Source organism: Tauraco erythrolophus, chromosome 23, assembly GCF_009769465.1.
Source record: "Tauraco erythrolophus isolate bTauEry1 chromosome 23, bTauEry1.pri, whole genome shotgun sequence".
NCBI classification, from domain to species: domain Eukaryota; kingdom Metazoa; phylum Chordata; class Aves; order Musophagiformes; family Musophagidae; genus Tauraco; species Tauraco erythrolophus.
In genome coordinates, this window is record NC_141487.1 from 2,223,282 (window position 1) to 2,242,292 (window position 19,011).

The window sequence follows — 19,011 nt, forward strand, 5'->3', positions numbered from 1 at the left end:
TCTCTCTCTCTCTCTCCATCGCACTGCTTCAGTTTTGGCAGCGCAGGGACCAGGCTTTTTAATCCAGTGCCCTTCGCAACTCATTAAACTTCGAAATTTAATTTTGTCCGGAGAGGAGCCGGGGGCGCGGGGAGCGTCTCCCACCCCCCTCTCCCCACGCTCTCGCACCCGCCACCCATCTCCAGCAGTTGAAGCATTTCCACTCTAAACAAACCAAATTTACCGGTCGCCGCGTTTTCGATCGGAATGCAATCTCGGGCATTAACCTTTGCTTTCGACGCTGCATTTAAAACACGCAGAAAGGTGCCCAGCCGTTTATCACGGGGAGAGTTTGAAGCTGCGAGTCCAGAAAGCAAATGCAGGACCAAAAAAAAAAAAAACCCAAAAGCAAACCAGAATTTTTTTTGAACCGGTGCCCAGACCAGCGTAAAAATCACAACTCATTTCAAAAGATGGGTGAAGACCAGGGACTGTTTCCTACTACTTTAAGCCCCATTTTTTTTTTTCCTTTCCCTTCGCTGTGCTCCTGCCTAAACCATCTGATTTCAATAGCTGGTGACACTTTAAATTAAGACTTCCGGCCTACGCTCGAGCCCTGATTTAATGAGACAGTTGTTGTATGTCATCTAATAAATACCAATTGTGCATTAGAACTTATTTGCCAAGCAGGAGCAGTGATGTGACAGGCACAACTCACTGCAGCTTGCTTTTTTTCCGCAGCCAATATGGTGCTTGTAATCATTTACATTTGTTTAATGCACAATAGAGCGTATTCCTCCCTCCCGCTCCGTGATTCACTCTCCCCGTCCTATAAACCAGGAGGAAAAAGCCAAGTGTGTATGAGAGTCTGAAGGACTTTGCTGGGGTGTGTGTGTGGGGAGAATACGTCGTATTTATGAATGGAATAAACCCTGAGTACTTCTTCAGTGCCTGTGCATGGTGAATTTTTTTTGGAAGGGAATAATTAATTAATGATTCCATTCCTCCATTTTTACCTGCAGCACTTTAAGCCCTTTTTTTTCGTTCATAGAGTTGGACCTGAGTTGGCTTCTACTCTTTTGACTTTGCAGGGGAATAGATTCAGGAATCTGTTATCTTTCTTCCTTTTTCTTCTGGGTTTGCTTTCTTGGGATGGGAGCAGAAAGAGAGGCCGGCCTGAGGGAAGCCAGCCAGTCCCCAGATCTGAAATATCTGGTGTTTTGAGGCTTTTGGATTTTGTTTCTTGTTTTTTGCAGAGTCTCGTGCAGTGGGACATGCTCCTTGACAGCAGCACTTCTGTGTCATTGCAACACAAATAAATAGGGACAGAAACAGCTTCAGCTGTAAATCACCAAGTCCTGTCATGTGTCTGTAACACACTCACCCTGCAGCGGGAAGGGTAATCGGGATCCCTATGGATAAGGGGATGACTTGCTGGGACATTTTGGAAAGAGCAAAATGGTTTCATTTCATTCAACACTCTCTAGAGAGTTTCTTTTTGTCCCTTTATAAACAAAGGGACAAAACTGTTGCAGCTGGATATTTTATTTTCAATATTTTTTTGTTACAAATTGCAGCGTTTTGCTTCATTTGGATCTTTCGATCGAAAGTTTGTATTTGTACTTCCATCCCTCACCCGTTTCCTTTCCATTTGCATTTATGCTATGTGAAAGGCTTGCTTTCATCTAAAAGAAAATGTTGTTTACCTTTTTTCATTACGTTTATACGTCACCTGCCAACCCTTTGTAAGCCATTTGTAGAGGGACCTGTAGTATAATGCAGAAGCTTAGTACTGTGTTCGTTACTGCAGGCTGCAGATTTAAATATGATCAGAGCCCAGCATGGAAACTCAGCATTTTCTATTCCCAGCTCTTTCTCCCCATACCTCTCTACCCATCACCTTTTTCGTGTGTGGCAGTGAAATGGAGCTTATAAAACTGTTCCCACCTTCGTAAGACTTTCTTATATCTGCCAGGGACAGGTCTTATAGATACACTAAACTATTAGCATCATATGGCACTGATGTTTTGAAGTTCCCCTTGTTTCTGTGCTTAACTTGTTGCAAGGCTGCCTGGAATGAGGACATCAACCTTGGATTTGGGATGTTTAAATTCCTGCTCCCCCATAAACTTCTGCTCCGTCTCGAGTGTTCGCCTTTATTGGGCTCGTTTTTCCACTTGTAAGGTGAGAGGTGGCAGCCCTGCTCTGCCTAGTGCTGGTGATAAATACATTAAAGCAGGTCACAGAAATCTTTGAAGGAAAGGGAATGTTGCAGAAATGAGAGACGTTTCTGCTTTTTACGTAGGTGTGACTTTGGGCAGCACGTGCTCTGTCCTGCTGCCTTCTTGGGGGGCGTCTGAAGGATCGGGATGCTCAGCTCTCGCTGGGGTTCAGGGGGCTCGGAGACTTGACTCCTTGATACAGAAAGCTTCAAACTCCTGGGCCTTTTTGTGTGGACAGGTTTTCCTCTCCACATAATGACCAGGGGAGGAATAATCAGATGGGTGCTTTATTACTGGTGACCCAAATGTACCCCCACAGCTCAGGCACCAGCTGGTACAGACATTAACTCCAGTTTTTGCTCAGTCTTGCAGGTCTTAACGGTCTCATAGTGGGGCAGGGACGAGAGGAGACAGGACACAGGACACACAGATTTTCCAAGGATCTCTTTGGTGCTAACACTGATACAGTGGTCTGAACCCAGGGCAGGCTTAGGGCCAGTAAGTGGTCTTGTTTTCAGGCTCCAGTCTTTCTGCCTCACCCATGGCCTCAGCCCTGCATCCCCCCATGCGCAGCACCCCTTCCCCGGGGTCCCAAACCTTCTGCCAAGGTCCCAATTCCTCTCTAAGCCGGAGGGTGCAAACCAAACTGGGGAGAGCCGTGCCCAGGGATGTCCAGGGTGTAGCGGGAGTGGGGAGCGCGGGAGATAACCGTTGATGTTGTCAACGCTGCCGGGACTTAACGTATTGTGAGATATGGCAGCTTGTTTGCACGGGTGTTAACCAGCCTCTCCTGTCCCCTTCTTGTCACTGCCCAGTCCCTGCCACAGCCAATCTGTGTCCTAATCTCCATCAATTAACAAGAAACACTTTCGCCCCTTCGCTCCCCCCCCACCAACACAGACACTCACCCTGAAGCCTCGGATAAAGAGGAAAGAGCCCCCCCAGCCTCGACCCTCTCCCCCTTTACTTTCCACTAACTCAGCGCAACCAATTAGGCATCTGACACCCGTACTGGCTGACAAATTGTTTCTGTCATCTGCTTTCTGTCTTTCATTAAACGAGAGGCGGAGGGGGGAATTGGGAAGGGGAGGGGGGGCTGGGAGATGTGATCTCCCATGCTTAGCGAGGCCAGATACATTAATTACAAAACGGCCATTTGCAGCATGAAAATGCATTAATTAAATTTATGCAATCATTATCTTTAAATAGTCATATCTTTAAAATAATCAGCCCTTCCTGAGTCTTCCCTCTCCTCCACTAAGTATCTCTAATCCCTTTTCCACCATTTATCTCTGGATCAGCAGTGGCTTGTATGCTTTTAAACTTCTGCGTGCAGGAGACGCCTTAAAAACTCTGCTGGAGTAATACAAGGGTGTGATACCTTCACTCTTCCCCTTGGCCCCTCAGCGAGGAGGACAGGCAAAGGGCAGAAGTCTACTCAGCAAATTAGAGGATGTGCCATTTTTCGGAGGCTTTTCATCAAGATATTTTCGTGAAAGAGAGCTTACAGCTCAGCCAGGAGTTGTGGGGTTAATATACGAAGTTCTTTGCTTGCATTTGTGCAGCAGAGCAAGCTATGTGCTGGTTTACATACCCACTTAGTAAGTGTATTGCTGTTTGAGTTTGGAAGAGGTTTAATTTTAATGAGGTAAGGACCTTTCCCTTTGGCACAGACATGGATTTGCCAGCAGGCAGCTACCTTTCATCAGTGTATCTTTTTCTTCTTAAAAATCACTTAGTTCAAGGCAGTAAATGACGTTCCTGAGAAAACCAGTCATTTCGCGACTCTGATGCTCAAGATCACTTCTTGGTGGCTTCATATCATAATTCTGAAAAATATTTTATTTTGGAGTACTATCAGATGTAACCAAAATCAAATTATACCAGACAAATAAGAAGGAAGTGCAGTTAATGATGCGTTAGCCCAGGAGCTGCTTCTTCTTTTATATGTTATCGTTCAAAGCCTTCGCCTGTTTGTGATGGCTACTCAAATAATCATTGTAAACTGATCGAGGTTTGTGCTGCTCCTCAGCAGACCCCAGGTGCAGGAGTGCCTAAATACTCAGGGAGGAATTAATCTCATCCCCTGCTTAAGTAAGCACCTATAACACCACAGGAAAACTCCAGTCCAAACAGCTTTTAGAGCTAGAGGACTCAAAGAGGGATACTTATCTAAACTCAAATCCTTTAGGGCTGTCTTATCGCTTCTGGTTAAAGATTTTGTTCTCCTCTTTGTGTGTTTGCATCGTTTTTGATAAATCCTGCATGTTTTTTTCCTTATCTGTCATGCCTAGTGGGTCAATGTCCAATTAGACGGGAGCCGACGCGATGATATTTGGATCCAAACCTCGTGTTGTGTTCAGCTAGAGTCAGGAGCTCGGGATTAAGACCAGGTAGAATTTGGGGGAGGATTTGATGGTGACTGAATCCTGCCAGATTTCTCACATCTGAGGGGCAGAAATGAGCTCGGAGATTTCCGAAATGGAAGCAGCCAGTTGCTTGTCCTGCACGGGAAAGTCCCCTTGAGAGTCCAAGTGTCCCCAGCCTCCTCTTCACGAGGTGTGTTATGAAACCATAAGGTGTTTGGATCCAGCACAGCACGAACTGAGTGTAAAGACAATTACAAATAATGAATACAAAGGGCTTGTTTTTCTCTGGACCATCTCTGAGAATTGACATTTCTGGAGAGAAAGGAAAAGCCTTACTATGGAGCAAAACAGGGAAAGCGATTGTTGAGCCAGAACATCTTAGCTGTCAGAGTAATCCTCTATTGAAGCCAATGTTTTCAACAAGGATCTCCACTTTCTTCTGCTCTCTTTTCTCCTATTTGTTTACACTCCACACCAGTGAACTCCACACTTTGGTGGCTGCAGCTCTGTTGTCCCTGAGTTCAGATCCCATGAGAGTTTTAGGGCTCGTGTTTGGCAAAAGCAAGCAGCTCCCTGTCTTTGGAAATACCACAGTGCTCCCTAGCAGCAGAGAGAAGTCCCAAGAAAGAGCACACGGCACCATGTAGGGCTGCAAAAGGCATTGCCTTGGATTCACGAGCTCTGATTTTTCTACAGGTGAGGGAAAAAGAGGTCCTGACTTTAAAAATTCAACCCTGTGTTTGCCTCAGAGCATCCAAAACGAGCTGAGACGCTTGCAGACAGGACCAGGGCCCGCGTTGGTCATTCATTAGAGTGAGCTGAAAAGAGAAACCCTCACCTTAAAAAATGCAGCGAGCCCCTCCCGGGAAAGCCGGGAACTGAGAGAGCAGAGGAGCTGGCAACGGGAAACACTTCTGATTTTCCCTTTCTTCCATTCTTTTGCCTGCTCGAGTTACGAAGCGGTCGGCGCGAGCCCGGCTACCACTGCACTTGCTGAACTTATCAGGGTTATTTCATCTCCCCATGACCTCTCCGTATTTACGATGGGAACCCTGGAGGCATTGGCTTTGCTTAACTGGTGTATCTTACACTGCAGTTAAGCTGGACCTTAACTGATTACAGCCCTTGATTGATCAGAGAAAGAGGGAGGGGAAGAGCAAGAGGAGTCCTGGAGCAGATACGCGGGACTATCAGCGCACCAAGCAGCTTCGCCCGGGGCTGGGATATGCCACTCGGGGGGATTCTTTGTAGTGCAGCTCCTTTCACATTTATAGAGGCTCCCCTCCACTCTCCGAAAAGAGAGAGACAGGGAGAGAAAAGCAGGCGAGGGGGAGGCATGGAGCGGACTCAAAGGATCTCAGGAAATCTTGTTTCGAAGCAGTAAGTCGGCACCCGCACTCCATTACCCGTGTCCGCGGGGGGTTGCGATAGTGAGCGAGCACAGAGCAGCTTAGCTGAGAAACGGGGGAAAAAAATATAGTAATAAAATGAGGGAGGGAAAGAGAAAGGGAGGAGGGGAAGAAGAGACCTTTCTGCGAATTTTTGGTTTGCCTTTGTTAGTCTCTGCCAGCTTAGGGCTGCTGAAGAGAGGAATAACAGAAGTTTATCAAACAGTTTTAATTTGCTGAGATTTAGCTGCCCCCACACTGCCGTTATTCACACCAGGCAGATGCACAGCACTAGATTTGGGGCTGATTTAGCAGGAAACCTTGGGGTGTGTTTGGTTTTTTTCTTGGTATTTTCAATCTCTCACCAAGCCCCAAAGGCTTTTCGTTCCCCACCTGCCAGCAGCGTGTCTGAGCTTACCTAAGAATGGCCAAATAGGCAAGCAAAGACACAAGCCCAGCCCGTTTCCAAAGCCAAACCTAACCTGAGTCCTTCTGGTGGTTTGGAAACATTTAGGAATTCCAGTTTTCCACGGTTGTGCCTTTCTGCTTTCTCATCCCAGGCGACTTTGTGAGTTCCAAAATGCCACAAGCAAGATTCATATTCCTGCAATTAATGCCCTGAGTAAAGTTGCCCGGAGATGCTCCGTATCTCAACAAAGGGATTTTTCCATGGAAACTTTCTTTTCCCATATATTCACTTGGCATTCACAGAGAAACATACTCACAGGGAAAATGGCATCAGGGTACAGTTTGCTTGTGGTGACTTCTGTTAATACAGTCCAGTTCCTGGAAATAAGGAGGATGGGGTGGCTTAGTTGCCAACTAGCACATTCGGGAAGCGTTTGCCTTCTTTTGGTTATTCTATATAAAGTGTCTTAGCAATTCCGATTTAATCAGGGAAAAAATACCTCGTGCTTAGGTAACAGAAGGTGAATAATGATATTGATGGTTAGCAAAGCATAAACCACCCATTCTCAGGGGGGAGGTGCTCAGCAGTGCATGAAAATCCAACCCCGTTGACAGTTTCAATGTGGCAAGGTGCTAATTAGCCTTTTGGCTGGAGTCTCTCCCTTGGCTGGAAGGGCTGAGTCCATGTCTCCTGATTTTGCTTAGTAGTGAAATTGATGCCTGTAGACCTGGGACCCCCTTTACCTTAAACAGCCCCCGCTAGCACGGTATGTCTTTTTGTTTCCTCTCTGCTTATCCAGGTTGCTGAAAACTTTGCCACCTGCTTTTATCTAAGTGCTAGCGGAGTTTGGTGCCCTAATGCCAGGGATAGTGGCTCGTGTTTCTAGATCGAGCACTTTTTAATGTAATTCCCGTTCACAGTGATGCCTGCCCTCATTCCCCTCCAAATTACTCCCTTCTGCCGCAGGATTTCTCATAGCCCTTATTGGATGTATAACCCTGTGGTGCTTCTGATTTCCTTAGGGTATTTCCATTGCAAGAAGAGCCCACTCCTCTTTCCCAGGCCATCCAGACTTAAAACAATTTCTCTTACCCCTATAGCTAAGACCTTCCCATTCTTTTGTATAGCTTAGAAACTTTTCTTTAGACCTTCTCCATAATTTGTACATCTCTACAGAAGCAGGGTGCCCAAAACAAGATGCAGTGCTCCAGGTGGAACCTCACCATAGCCTTGAACAATCAGGTAATAACTTCCCATCGCCTTTTTTTTCTAATCCTCCCCTTGTGCAGCCTGCATTGGTCTGCTTTGCTGCAGCTCACCATTGCATCCCCAGCTCCATCTCATCCCCAGCATCTCCCCAAGCCCTCTCCATCATGAGTGTGTGACAGTTCTTCATCCGTCGAGTCAACAGGGGTCATCTTAGGACACAAATGCTCATCTCCATTTCACCCGCTGTGTCCTAGACCACTCCCCTATGGCGCTGAAACATCCTTCAGATGTTTTAAGTCACTGAAAGGCGTTAATGATGTTTCTGGGTTTATTGTTCACTGCCAAACTGTACCACGGTTCGAGCACAGGCCCACAGTAACCATTTCTGACCGCTTTGAAGGATTCTGGTATGATCTGTCCCATATACACCAGAAAGGATTCAGGCACATTGTGTTCTGTTCCCGGCTCTGCTTTTGACACGTTCTGTGTGGCCTTGGGAAAGGCATTTCACTGGCCTCCACATATTTTCCTATGGAGTTATGAAGGTTAGGAAAATGAGACGTTACTGCTATAGGTCCCTTCCAACCCAAACCATTCTATGATACAGCAGCAGCCACATCAGCTCTAAAGTCCTTCCATAGCAGAAAGGACTTGTGAGATTGTGTTAGCTCCGTTCTCTTTAGCACTAGTAACACGTGGATGGATGGATTATAAATACCTGGCTAGATGAGGCAGTGGAGCATCAGGTTTCTTAAGCTTTAACCCACAACAAAATAGAAGTAGAGAGTTAATCACCTCCTCATTTATGCCAGTGTGAATCAGGACTTGCTTGAAGTCAGTGACGTTAATCCTTAAGGAAGGCTGTAACGTGAAGTTTGCTCCCTGGGGTCCAAAATTTACTTGGAATTGACATTAGATGGAAGGGACTGCAGTTACCCAAATCAGGCATTTTCTAGGTGCAAGAAGTGTAAAGCACTGTCCAGCTCCTTGGCCTGGTTGCAAAATCAAATTTAATGGGTGTACTTACTGGATTGGTATGGCATATTGGATGCAACTTGGATGGCTCTAGTGATTTAGAAAGTGCTCACAATTAATTGCTTGGTTTTATCAGTGCAGTGTTAGTGATTGCTACATTTTAGTCCTACCTAGGGGCATATTTGCCTATATTTATCCTCCTTTCAAGTGAAGGTCTTTGGGGAAACTGTATTTATCTCCTCCTAACTCTTTCTTCGGCTTTCAGTGGTCCTATAGTCACCTCTTCATTTTGTTTCCATTTGATGTACGTATAGAGTAATCAACTCTTCCTCTTCCCACCAAGCAAAAATGAATCCACAAAGATCAAAAAGCATTGATATGAGGGAGGGTTACCTTCTGCAAGAGAGAAGGGAAAGGTTAGCTGAATAGGCTGCAAAATAAAGATGGAAAAGTTTAAGCTGGGTCCCCACCAAGGAGCTAAGAACAGTCTTGGAGGACAGAGCGTGACCTACCCAGGGCAGAAGCTAAATCAACCACAAATGACAGAGACCAACCCCTCGTGAGGGGACTCGGAGCGAATTGAATCGTTAGCTTGGTCCATGTTGTTAGTAAAATCATGATGCCCAGCATGTTTTCCAGCACGGCCATCAGGCCCCCATCAGACTTTCCGTTCTTAGGATGTGGGGTAAACGTTGACGCCATAGAAGCTGAAACAAAGAGATTTCAGCCTGCAAACACTCTTCACAAGAGAGAATTTCCTAGTGCTTTTTGCCTGATGTAGTATCAAATATTCCAACTGATCACATCTCCAGCCTTTTCCAAAGAAAGAGGGTTTCTACCCAGTCCTAGGAAAGCACTACCACAGCCTCAGAAATACCACCCGCTGCCAGGAGACCCTTCCTCTGGCTTTCCCTTCTCCGTTGCTGCCTGGTATCCAGTTTACATTCCTTTGGGACCACCCGACAGCTTCCCTGGCGTTAACACCCTTCAGCTCCTTGCACATCATTACGTCTTCCCTTTATTCAGAACTCAGCCAGGCTCAGCAGTTTCTAAATGCAGCATTTTTCTAAGGTAGCCTCTGATTTTGGATGCTTTGCGCTGTGTCAAATCGAGTGCCCAGAAATGAAGACGCCACGGAATCAGGGGTCGCTCTGGAAAATGCTGTCCGCAGGCTCCTGTTTGCTTGGGTTTGATCTCCTTATGGCACCTCGGTGTCTTCTTGGTCATGGGGCAGCGCAGCATCACTGTAGATGTAAAGCCTTCTGCGTCCAGGGCCTGACTTCTCCATTGGCTGGGTGTCTTAGCAAGCCTAAAGCAAACTGATAACGCAGGGCAGGAGGTGTAGGGACACCGAGGACCTATAGCCTGTCCAGTATGGCCTGGGCTGCCCTAGTAGTTTCCGTAGAGCTCTTGACCACAGAAACCATCGAGGTACAGCAGCTGGGTCTGCTGGGACAAGGTTTTGTCCTGAAACTTATCTGCCACCCTCTCTGGTTGCTCACATCCTTCTCTATCTAAGCGGTATCTCTCCCTATCACTTGTCTGCTCCTTGAGACCCTTCTGCTGCCCCCCCCACACCCAACCACCACCACCCCCAACCCCCAAACCTAAAATCTGAAGCCCTGATTGCACAGATTGAAGGTCCTAATTGCACTTCCCTTTCCAAAGCTGCATTCGTTTATCATAAAGGGTGCACATTTCCCCTGCTACAGTTTCCACGGCCAGAGGCCCTGAGGGCCAGCTCAGAAATGGAGGGAATTAATTACATTTTTTTAACTCCCCTTCTTTTAAAGTATGGGAGAGAGTGATGAAACGTCCTGGGGGGGGTGGAACAGAGATGAGGGTGGGGAGGGAAGCAGCAGCAGGAGGCGAGGAAGGGGCTGGCTCTTTCATCCAGGAGGGTCTTTGTGCATTAACCTTGGTCTCCCCAACATATCAAGACCCCTGTCCCCTCTCCCCTGTGATAAATGACCTCCGGGAAGGGTAGAAACGAGGCCGAAGGCTCCTCACACCATGGTGGTTATTGACTTACCCCGAGTGCAAGCCCACGCCGCGCCTGTGACTGATTTGGGACAACGGCAAAAGGAAAGGAGATGGGGAAAAGAAGAGCGAGAAGTGATGAGAGGGAGGGGAAAGAGAAGGCTGTCAATCACTGTGATGGACAGGTACAGATTTCCCTCCAGATAAAACCTTACAGATGTGAAGTGGGTATTGATTTTTAGTTAGTGATGATAATGCACCAAGAAGTAATAAATTATAAGAAAGCAAGGTCAAAAAGAAAAGGGAAAAGGACTTTGCATTCTTGAGGAGGGGATTTCTCCAGATGCCCCAGACTTTCCCAAGTTCAAAAGTTGCCTGGAAAAATGAGTTTATCCAGCTGAAACAAGAAGTCAGATAATGCGGGCCTGCTGAGGCCAGAGGGCTCGTGCAGGGTTATCCGTGCTGGGTGGCTGAGTAGAGAGGAGGGAATAGAAATCTCCGGTTCACTCTTGTTATTTCTAACACCTTTGCATCCTGGCGTGGGGAATATCGGATGCTGTCCTCTGATAAACCCATGCAACCATAGTCTCAGGGGAGCTCAGCCCCAGATTGCTCTCAGGATGCCTGAAAGAGGCAAATGTTTCCCATGATCAGCTTTGCTGAAGAGGGATTGGAGACCTTTGGGGCTCCTGGCTTGGTTGAGCCCCACGGCATCTATCAGGGTTCGTCTGCGGCACTCAGCCACCCTACTCCCATGGGATCCTCCAGGAGGGATGTGCATCTCGTTGCCACCTTCCAGCATCTCCCCTCACCAACCTCTGTACAGTTACGTACCTGTTCACCACCCTGACATCGTTATGATGAAATATTGGCATCCGTGTGTTTCACTATGGATTTCCAGAGGGAAATTCAGCCCGTCTTTTTCAGAAAGGGGTCTTAGGATGGGATGAATTGTCCTTCAGAAGTGTTAGTCTCTCTGTAGAGGGATTCTAGAGGATTAGCAGAGACTAGAAACCTAACTTCACCTGGCCAAGGTTAGTTGAGCCGAGCCCTAGCTTAAGTGACTTGCACAAGCCCTCGTGAGTCAGTAGCAGAGCTGGGATTAGAAATCAGTCCTGATTCTGACTGATTAAAGCCAATTACTGTCTTTGGTAGGATTTGTGCAAGTGTCTTCTCCAATCTCAGCTCCTCTGAATTTCAAGAGTGTGAGTCTGGGTTTGATTTACCAACGTTGCTTTACATCCCCCTTTCTTTTTAAAAGGGCCTTAGCGGAAGTGTTAATGTGACTTCTGCTTGCTTTAAGAGCCTTTTATTTTCTTTGAGTAATATAAAGCAGCTGACTCTTTTGGGGAGACGGCCAGGAGGGAGAGCACTAGGAAACCCGCTGGTCTGCGAGTGGTTCCAGTTGCCCTTTGTTGTATAGTGCACCATTTCTTTTTCTGCACCTGCGGGGCTTGGCGGTGCGGGCAGCACATCTGCAATGGGGCAGCACATCTGCAATGGGGCAGCACTGCCAGACCTGGACAGCTCAGGAAGGGAGAGAGGAAAACAGCCTGGCTTCGGCTGCCCGAGCTGGAGCTTTCCAAAAATAACTCATCGTTCATACGTCTGTGTTTTCGCCCCTGCAAGAAGGATGTTTATTGTTTTAAGCATCTGATTCTGCTTGTGGATGAAATCCAATAATGTCTTGTGGCTGCTGGATATGCGACTGTCCTGGATACCCGTCAGGGCGAAGAGGTGCGGGGTGTAACACCTACAGCTAAGGTGATGCCAAAGCTCTGAGATCTGTCTGCAGACGGTGGGATCAAGGGCCAGAGAAGGAGGGTTCGTAGCTGAGCCAGATCAAAGTTTGTGACCTGGCTTTAGTGGAAGGTTACAAATAACTTCGCAGCTGCAAAACCTACTTTCAGGCTGTGCTCCCATGATTTACCCACTGCATAAGCCTTGAGGCAGAGAGGTTTATGTTACATCCACACAGAAAAGCATGACAGCCCTATTCTCCTATTAATCCACTCTGTCTTGCATATTTAAATGCAATTTCCTTTCTTCATCCCCCTGTCTTTCAGCCTTTGGGCTGTCATGGGGCAGGGAGTTCCACGGGCACATTTTGCACAGCGTTATGGCTAAACAACTTCATCTAGATGCCTCGAGGCTTAATTGCTGTGATTAAGAATCTGTGCCTGGAGGGTCTGGAGAGCTGGAGGTAGTTTAGGCTCAGTCCGGAGCGCTGTCTGCCCCGCAGCGTAGAGACGGCTAAGCTGGGTTTAACTTTTGGGGACCAGTAGCAAACTCCAAGCTCAGTGCAGTAGGAGAAGGTAAATGGACCCTGTCTCAGCTCTACGCTGCCGCCACCGCGCTGCTTTTACTTAACTTGTTCAAAGCTCCTTCCCGTGTCTCTGCACCACACTGCAGACAAACCCAGTGGTCGAGGTTAGATTGATTTTCCAGGCTTTTTAACTAACCCCCTCCCCAGTACCTCCCCACCGCCCCCCCCTCCACAGGGGTCCAGCCACCCCTGCTCCCGAATTCCCCTCCCAGACAAATGCCTGGGAAGGATCTCAGGCTGGTTGAGACGGGAGGTGGCATCACATCAAGAGAAAGAGTCTTTGCAGGACTCCAGAGTCCTTCCGGGGGGAGGAGAAGCTTTAGAAAGCAAAGGCCAGTGCGTAGCTGGTCATTCAGCCTAAGCCCCTGCTCCAGCAGGAAGGTGAGGGAGGAGGGGATGGGGAAGGTGTCGGGGTGAGCAGGAAGGGGAGACGCCGCTCTATACAACCCCTCTTGTGTCCTCCCAGAGAATGTATCGTCCGCACAATAGCTCACCACGCCGCTGGTGGGGGATAAAGGGCTCATTTTACCACTTGCCAGGCTCCAAATATTTCCAATTTGCCACTTTAATTGATGTCAATAAGGTTATGCTAAATTCAGAGATTTTCAGCCGCTTGGCATCTGAGCGCTGGCCTGGCCCCCCGAGGTGACCGGTTGTCCCCTCTCCCCCCGCCCTTCCCCAGCACAAATACGCCGGCGGCGGCCGCGGAGATCAACCGAGAGGCATCAGGAGTTCCCTTCCTTCCCTCCCTCGCCACGGCCCCGCTTCGGCAAACTCTTTACGCTCTTAACTTGGCAGCCCCGGGGGTAATTTTGCTGATTGCAGAAGGCAATTGCATTAGAGTGGTGGTGGGATCAGGGTCCTTGTGTGAAGGCCTGTAGGCAGCAGCTTACCCCAAACTCACCCGCAGGAACAAATCTGGCATTTTTGCTGCGAAAGAAGGGGGGGAAAAAAAAAAAAAAATTCATCTGTTTCAGGTCTCAAAGCAGGAAGATCGCTTGTGTGCAAATTTAATTACGTTTTCAAACCGAGCGCTCCACTGAAATGAGCTGAACCAGGACCTGTTATCCTTTAACGTTTGAGGGTAAAGAGGACTTTAACATTTCAGTCTCTAATGCTGAATCTGCATCAAAGCCAGGAAGGGTTGGCATCTGGTTTGGTTAGGGACCTTTGCAAACCAAGCCCCACTCAGACTTCCAAAGAAAGGGGCTGTGTCCAGCATCCCTTTTGGAAAATATGGATTTTTGCTCCCTGTCTTGCGTGTCTCCTCTTCTGAGGGCTGTGCGTAGGAAGGGAGGGGTTGCTAGTTCCAGGCAGTGCGTGTCGAGCAGGTTTGTCCCAAGATTATTCCTCTCTCCAGTGTTCATTCTGAACAGCACAGCCAACGTCGTTGGCAGGTCAGCAAAGAAAGGCCAACGATTGAGTGTGCTGTGAAGGAACTTCTCAATTATCCCTGATAAGGTCTTTCAAATAAAGCGTTAGACACAGAGGAGCCAACAGTGGGGTCTGTCTGTTGTTACTTGGTGGAAGGAGGTCTTCATTCTCCAGCCTGGCCAAACCTATATTAATAGTGTATATTATTCCGATAGAGCACCATTATATAGAGACTGTTTCTCCCTGGTATGCATGAAGGCAGCTGCACACGCACCCTTTCTCCTGCAAACATTGACGTGGTGTCTCCTGTGTTTCTCCAGGTGATGAGCATCCTGAGCAACCCCAGCGGGGTTCCTCCACAACCCCAGGCCGACTTCTCCATCTCTCCCCTTCACGGTGGCTTGGACACCACCAACTCGATCTCTGCCAGCTGCAGCCAGCGGAGTGACTCCATCAAGTCCGTGGACAGCCTCCCGACTTCCCAGTCCTACTGTCCTCCCACCTACAGCACCACCAGTTACAGTGTGGATCCAGTGGCTGGCTACCAGTATGGACAGTATGGACAAAGTAAGTGCACTGATTGTATTCCCCCTGCATAGGGAACAGGAGAAAAGAGACAGGGGTTGTGAGAAGATATGGATATTGTAATAGAAGGCATTCCCATGGAAATCTGTCCATCTAGAGAGTAAAAGGGAATCTACTCACCAGGCACAGGAGATTGCTGCACACAGCCTCCCAACACCCTTGCAGTCCAATTCAAAAGTCTCAATTGAAATATTTTAGGTAAAACTTGTCTGTTAGGAAAGGAGAACTTCCAGACCTCTCTCCTTCCCCCTCTCCAATTCTTGCTTCTCCAAAAGCCCTGCAACACATTCACCCTGCTCAACCAGAGGAAAGCTGGGATTTAATGCCATCCCTTAGTGATGCAGAACTGTGTGTGTCGCGTCCTGCCCTGCTCAGGTAAGGGCTGGGTCCACCCTCGGCAATTTGGCTGCAAAATGTGTTAAGCCGATGCCTTTCAACTGGGCTGTGGTTCTGCGAAAGCTGGAGTGAGGCTGGAATTGCAATGTTGAAACCCAAACCTCAGACCCGAAAGGCAGAGGGACCCTGGGAGGGTCTGTTTCTCCTCCGGAACGGTTGGGTCACAAAACCACCAGTGAGCCTGGCAAAGGGCTCACCTGCCGGTGTTAAACTAATAATAAGAGTGGTGGTGTGAGAGAGCGATCCGCGGAGGGTTAAAGGTGCATCCTCTTCCTCCGGGAGCGCTCCTGCTTGCCCATAGCTTGTCCTCAGTGACCTTTCCTTCCATTTGGCTGTGGCTTTTTATTCCCCTCTCCGTCACAGCCCTTTAATGTCTTTAACTTCTACAGCTAAATGAGAACCGGCTGTGGCGGCAGACGGGATCAATAGCAGCTTCCCCCCACCCCTCCTTTTTTTGTTTTTCGGGAGTTTGATCTGTGACCCCTTGACCTTCCCCTCGCTTCTGGATGTGAGGCTGGACACACGTGCTATTGATAAAAATCTTAAACAAATTCCAATACCATGTATTTCCAATAAAGATCCCCTTGGGCAAGACGTTAGTCACACCCATGTGTGTAAAAAATAAAATAAGGAGGACGAGCTACGTTTTCTGAGGGAGACCAGCAAAGGAGAAGGAAAGAGAAAGAAGGGTTTGTCTTGGTTTGCTGCAGGAATTTTTACTTGGGCCTCTCCTTATGCTGATGAAAAACTGCTCGTGTAGCCCTGTTTATGTTGGTTTATTCGCTCCCCTTTCCTAATTTCTTTTGCACGGCTCTTTTTTTTTTCTGCTGAACATCCATTCCATTTACAAGTCCAGTTTAGAGCCCACTGGGCTCAGTTCTGAGCAGGAATATTTTCCTGTTAATAGTCACGAGAGTCCAGGCTGCCACGTTAAGCAGCAAATTCTGCACATGGGCACATATCTGTATAGATATTTGTATTTACAGCTCTGTACAGGCAATATATAGGTCCACTCCACTGTAAACCTTTCTTATAATAACCCCGTTTATAATAATCTCTATGTGGGGAAACAGTTTTCACTGGTAATTAGTCCTGTTAGAGCAATTACTTACATGAAGTTGACCTTGATATAGCAACGTTTTTTCGTGTCTTTCTCGGTGCATGTTGTATTTAGCAGATACTTCTAATTCCTTCTGCTTTTTAATTCTTCACTTCTTCTCTTCAAATGCTGTTTAAAAGCCGATGGGTGCGAGGTGACCTCCACCAGGTCATTATTTGTTGATGTTCAGTTCGAATCATACGTTTCTTCCTTCTATGATGCAGAAAAAAATAGTATCAAACCCCTTTTTAGGGAATATTGTGATAAAATAAAAATGGGGAGTTGTTATGGTGGGGGCAGGCTCTGTATAACAGGGGATGTAACCAGGGCGTGTAAATAAGAGCTCTGTAGCTTTGATAGGCTTTGGACCTGGCCTGCAGAGAATCTCTCTCTCCCCACTTCTCTCCTTCTTATTCTCTGTTTTAGAAACACAAATCCAGACACACTTTCTCTCTCACATAAGCAAATAAACAGCCAGAGTACTTTAGGTAAGTTTCTGGTTTTATTTTGGCTTCCGCTATATTAAAGCAACAAACCATGTCTTTGACTTGTGCCGTGGGGTACTCCGGTGCCTTTGAACGCTTCCCACTGGCACAAAAAGCAATGTCGGGACTTAGTGTGGGTTTTTAGAAGGACGGAATTGCCTTCAAATTCCCATTTTGCTGAGTATTGTGCAGAGCAGGAGGTCCGGCTCCCTCCTTTCCCTTAGCACCCATCTGGATTCACCCAGAGCACAGGTGACAACGGGAACCGAGGCACAACCAGACACACACGCAGCGTGTCCCAGGAGTGAACTTCCTCTTGCCCTACAGCCTCTCAAAGACCTTATTTAATGTGGTCACCTGAAACATCAGGGGACCAAGCCCATAAGGTCTGGATGAGAGCCGTAGCTTGGGGTGTAATCCTATGGACACCCCCTTTGAAGCCAGAACCCCCATAACCCAACGTTACAGAGCCCAGCGCTCGAGTCGAACTGCTCCAGGATCCCAGTCCCATCGGAGCACCAGCCTGCGTGCCAGCTCCACTGGCTTAACTCAGCTCCTTTCAGACCCTGCTGCCTGCAGAAGCCGTGCTCCCCAGCCAGCCTCGCTCCGGCCTCGGATAACTCACCCCGTGCCGAGCCCACTCGCTCCTGGCGCGCCAGCCTGTGCTGTCCCAGCCGGTGAGGAGCGGAGATGCCAGATTAATGTGGTCCTCGCGGTTCCCAAAGGCCGGAGCTGTGTTAATGATGCTGGTGATGGAACGCAGAAGCGTGAAAGGAATTCTAATAGATATGACAAGTCTAATAAGAGTTTGTGTCTGGAAGGGACCTCCTCTGGGGCAGGCGTCTGACAAGACGTTGATGGCTGAAATTTGTTTACTCATTGGCACCGATTGTACATCTCCTGCCAGCTCCTTATTAATCTAATTTGAGACATTAAAGCTAGTGAAAGGGAGAGACTTTGACTGAAGCTCAGCTAATGAGCAGTGTCACCATCCTGCCCCAGTCCTCTTCCCCCTCAGACCATGGGACAGTCAGGCGAGCTGGGATACGGGTTCACACATCGCCTCAGGAGTTGTGGCTTCGTTTCTCACCCAGATGGAGATGAGCAAAGCTGTTTCCCTTAGGAAAGGTGGATGAAGGCAGGCAGCAGAGCTCGCAGAGATGAGTCAGCACGCAGTGGATGAGTCAGATCCAAGCCCTGTCCAGACTTGGTGAGCTTCCACTGAAATCTCTGGAATCATTTACAGCAGCATCACTGAGTGCAGGAGTTGGCTTTGCCACTGTGAGATGATACAAGGAGGTAAGGCTGGAAGGCTTATCCCTCTGGCCTTCTGCTCAGGCTCATCTTCAGGCAGCTCCCTTGGAAACACCATTTTCCATGGCAGAAGTAGAATTTTAGCTCTTCTCAGCAGATTCACAGGGAGATTCAAGGGACCGCAGCAGCACATGCAGGATGCGCTCTGCACACCGCAGCTGCGCTTAACCCCAGCAGCATCTGTCCCATCATCCATTGGCACCCTTTCCTGGGAGTGCAACAGGGCCCTTGTGTCTGTGACAACCATGACGTTGTAGGAGTGAGTCTGCAGGGTCTGTTGGTTATGTGCCCTTTGATGCCAAATGCCTCATTTCCACTAAATGCTAACGCTCGTGTTGTGCTGTTTTCTCACCCTCCTCTTTTCTTCCCCTCCTCTTCAGCTGCTGTTGATTATTTGGCCAAGAACGTGAGTCTGTCTACACAGCGTAGGATGAAGCTGGGAGAACATTCAGCTGTTCTGGGTCTCCTACCAGTAGAGACAGGCCAAGCTTACTGAAGAGTCCGACTGTGCCAACAACCCGCTCCAGCAACTTGGTGCCACTGGAGAAAACACCACCAGCCTTCCAGGGATCTACCCGTACCCGGACCCTACTCCTTCCTAAATCCCTTCCACCTCGCACCAACTTGAGTTGTGAAGGAGACGGGAACAAGGGGGAGGGCTCTCCAAGTATCCAGCTTCTCCCAGAGCACTCTTCTCAGAGGCAAGCCTGGCCTCTGTGACCTGACTCCTCCTGTGGCCAGAGACAACGGGGTTGGGTACATTTATTAACCCTGAGTCCATGCCCTCCCTCTAACCTACCTGGCCATGGCATTTTGCCCTCGCTTAAGGACTTTCCATTGATCTAGGTAGTTGGCATAGTCAAAGCCAAATTGATTTTTTTTTTTCCTTTGTAAAAAAAAA

At 48.1% G+C, this 19,011-nt stretch overlaps 1 protein-coding gene across 4 annotated transcripts in view; it reads left to right on the plus strand.

Moving 5' to 3' along the window:
* PAX7 (paired box 7) overlaps positions 1–18,606 on the plus strand; it is a 99,647-nt gene extending 81,041 nt beyond the window's left edge. For 2 of the 4 annotated variants that reach the window (XM_086625530.1, XM_086625531.1), the window contains exons 8-10: positions 7,544–7,609; positions 14,552–14,798; positions 18,491–18,606. In XM_086625530.1, the coding sequence (XP_086481656.1) occupies positions 7,544–7,609; positions 14,552–14,798; positions 18,491–18,606 (429 nt within the window). The remainder of the gene's footprint in view (positions 1–7,543; positions 7,610–14,551; positions 14,799–18,490) is intronic. The other 2 variants (XM_086625532.1, XM_086625533.1) reach the window with 1 other exon arrangement.
* Positions 18,607–19,011: the final 405 nt, after the last annotated feature.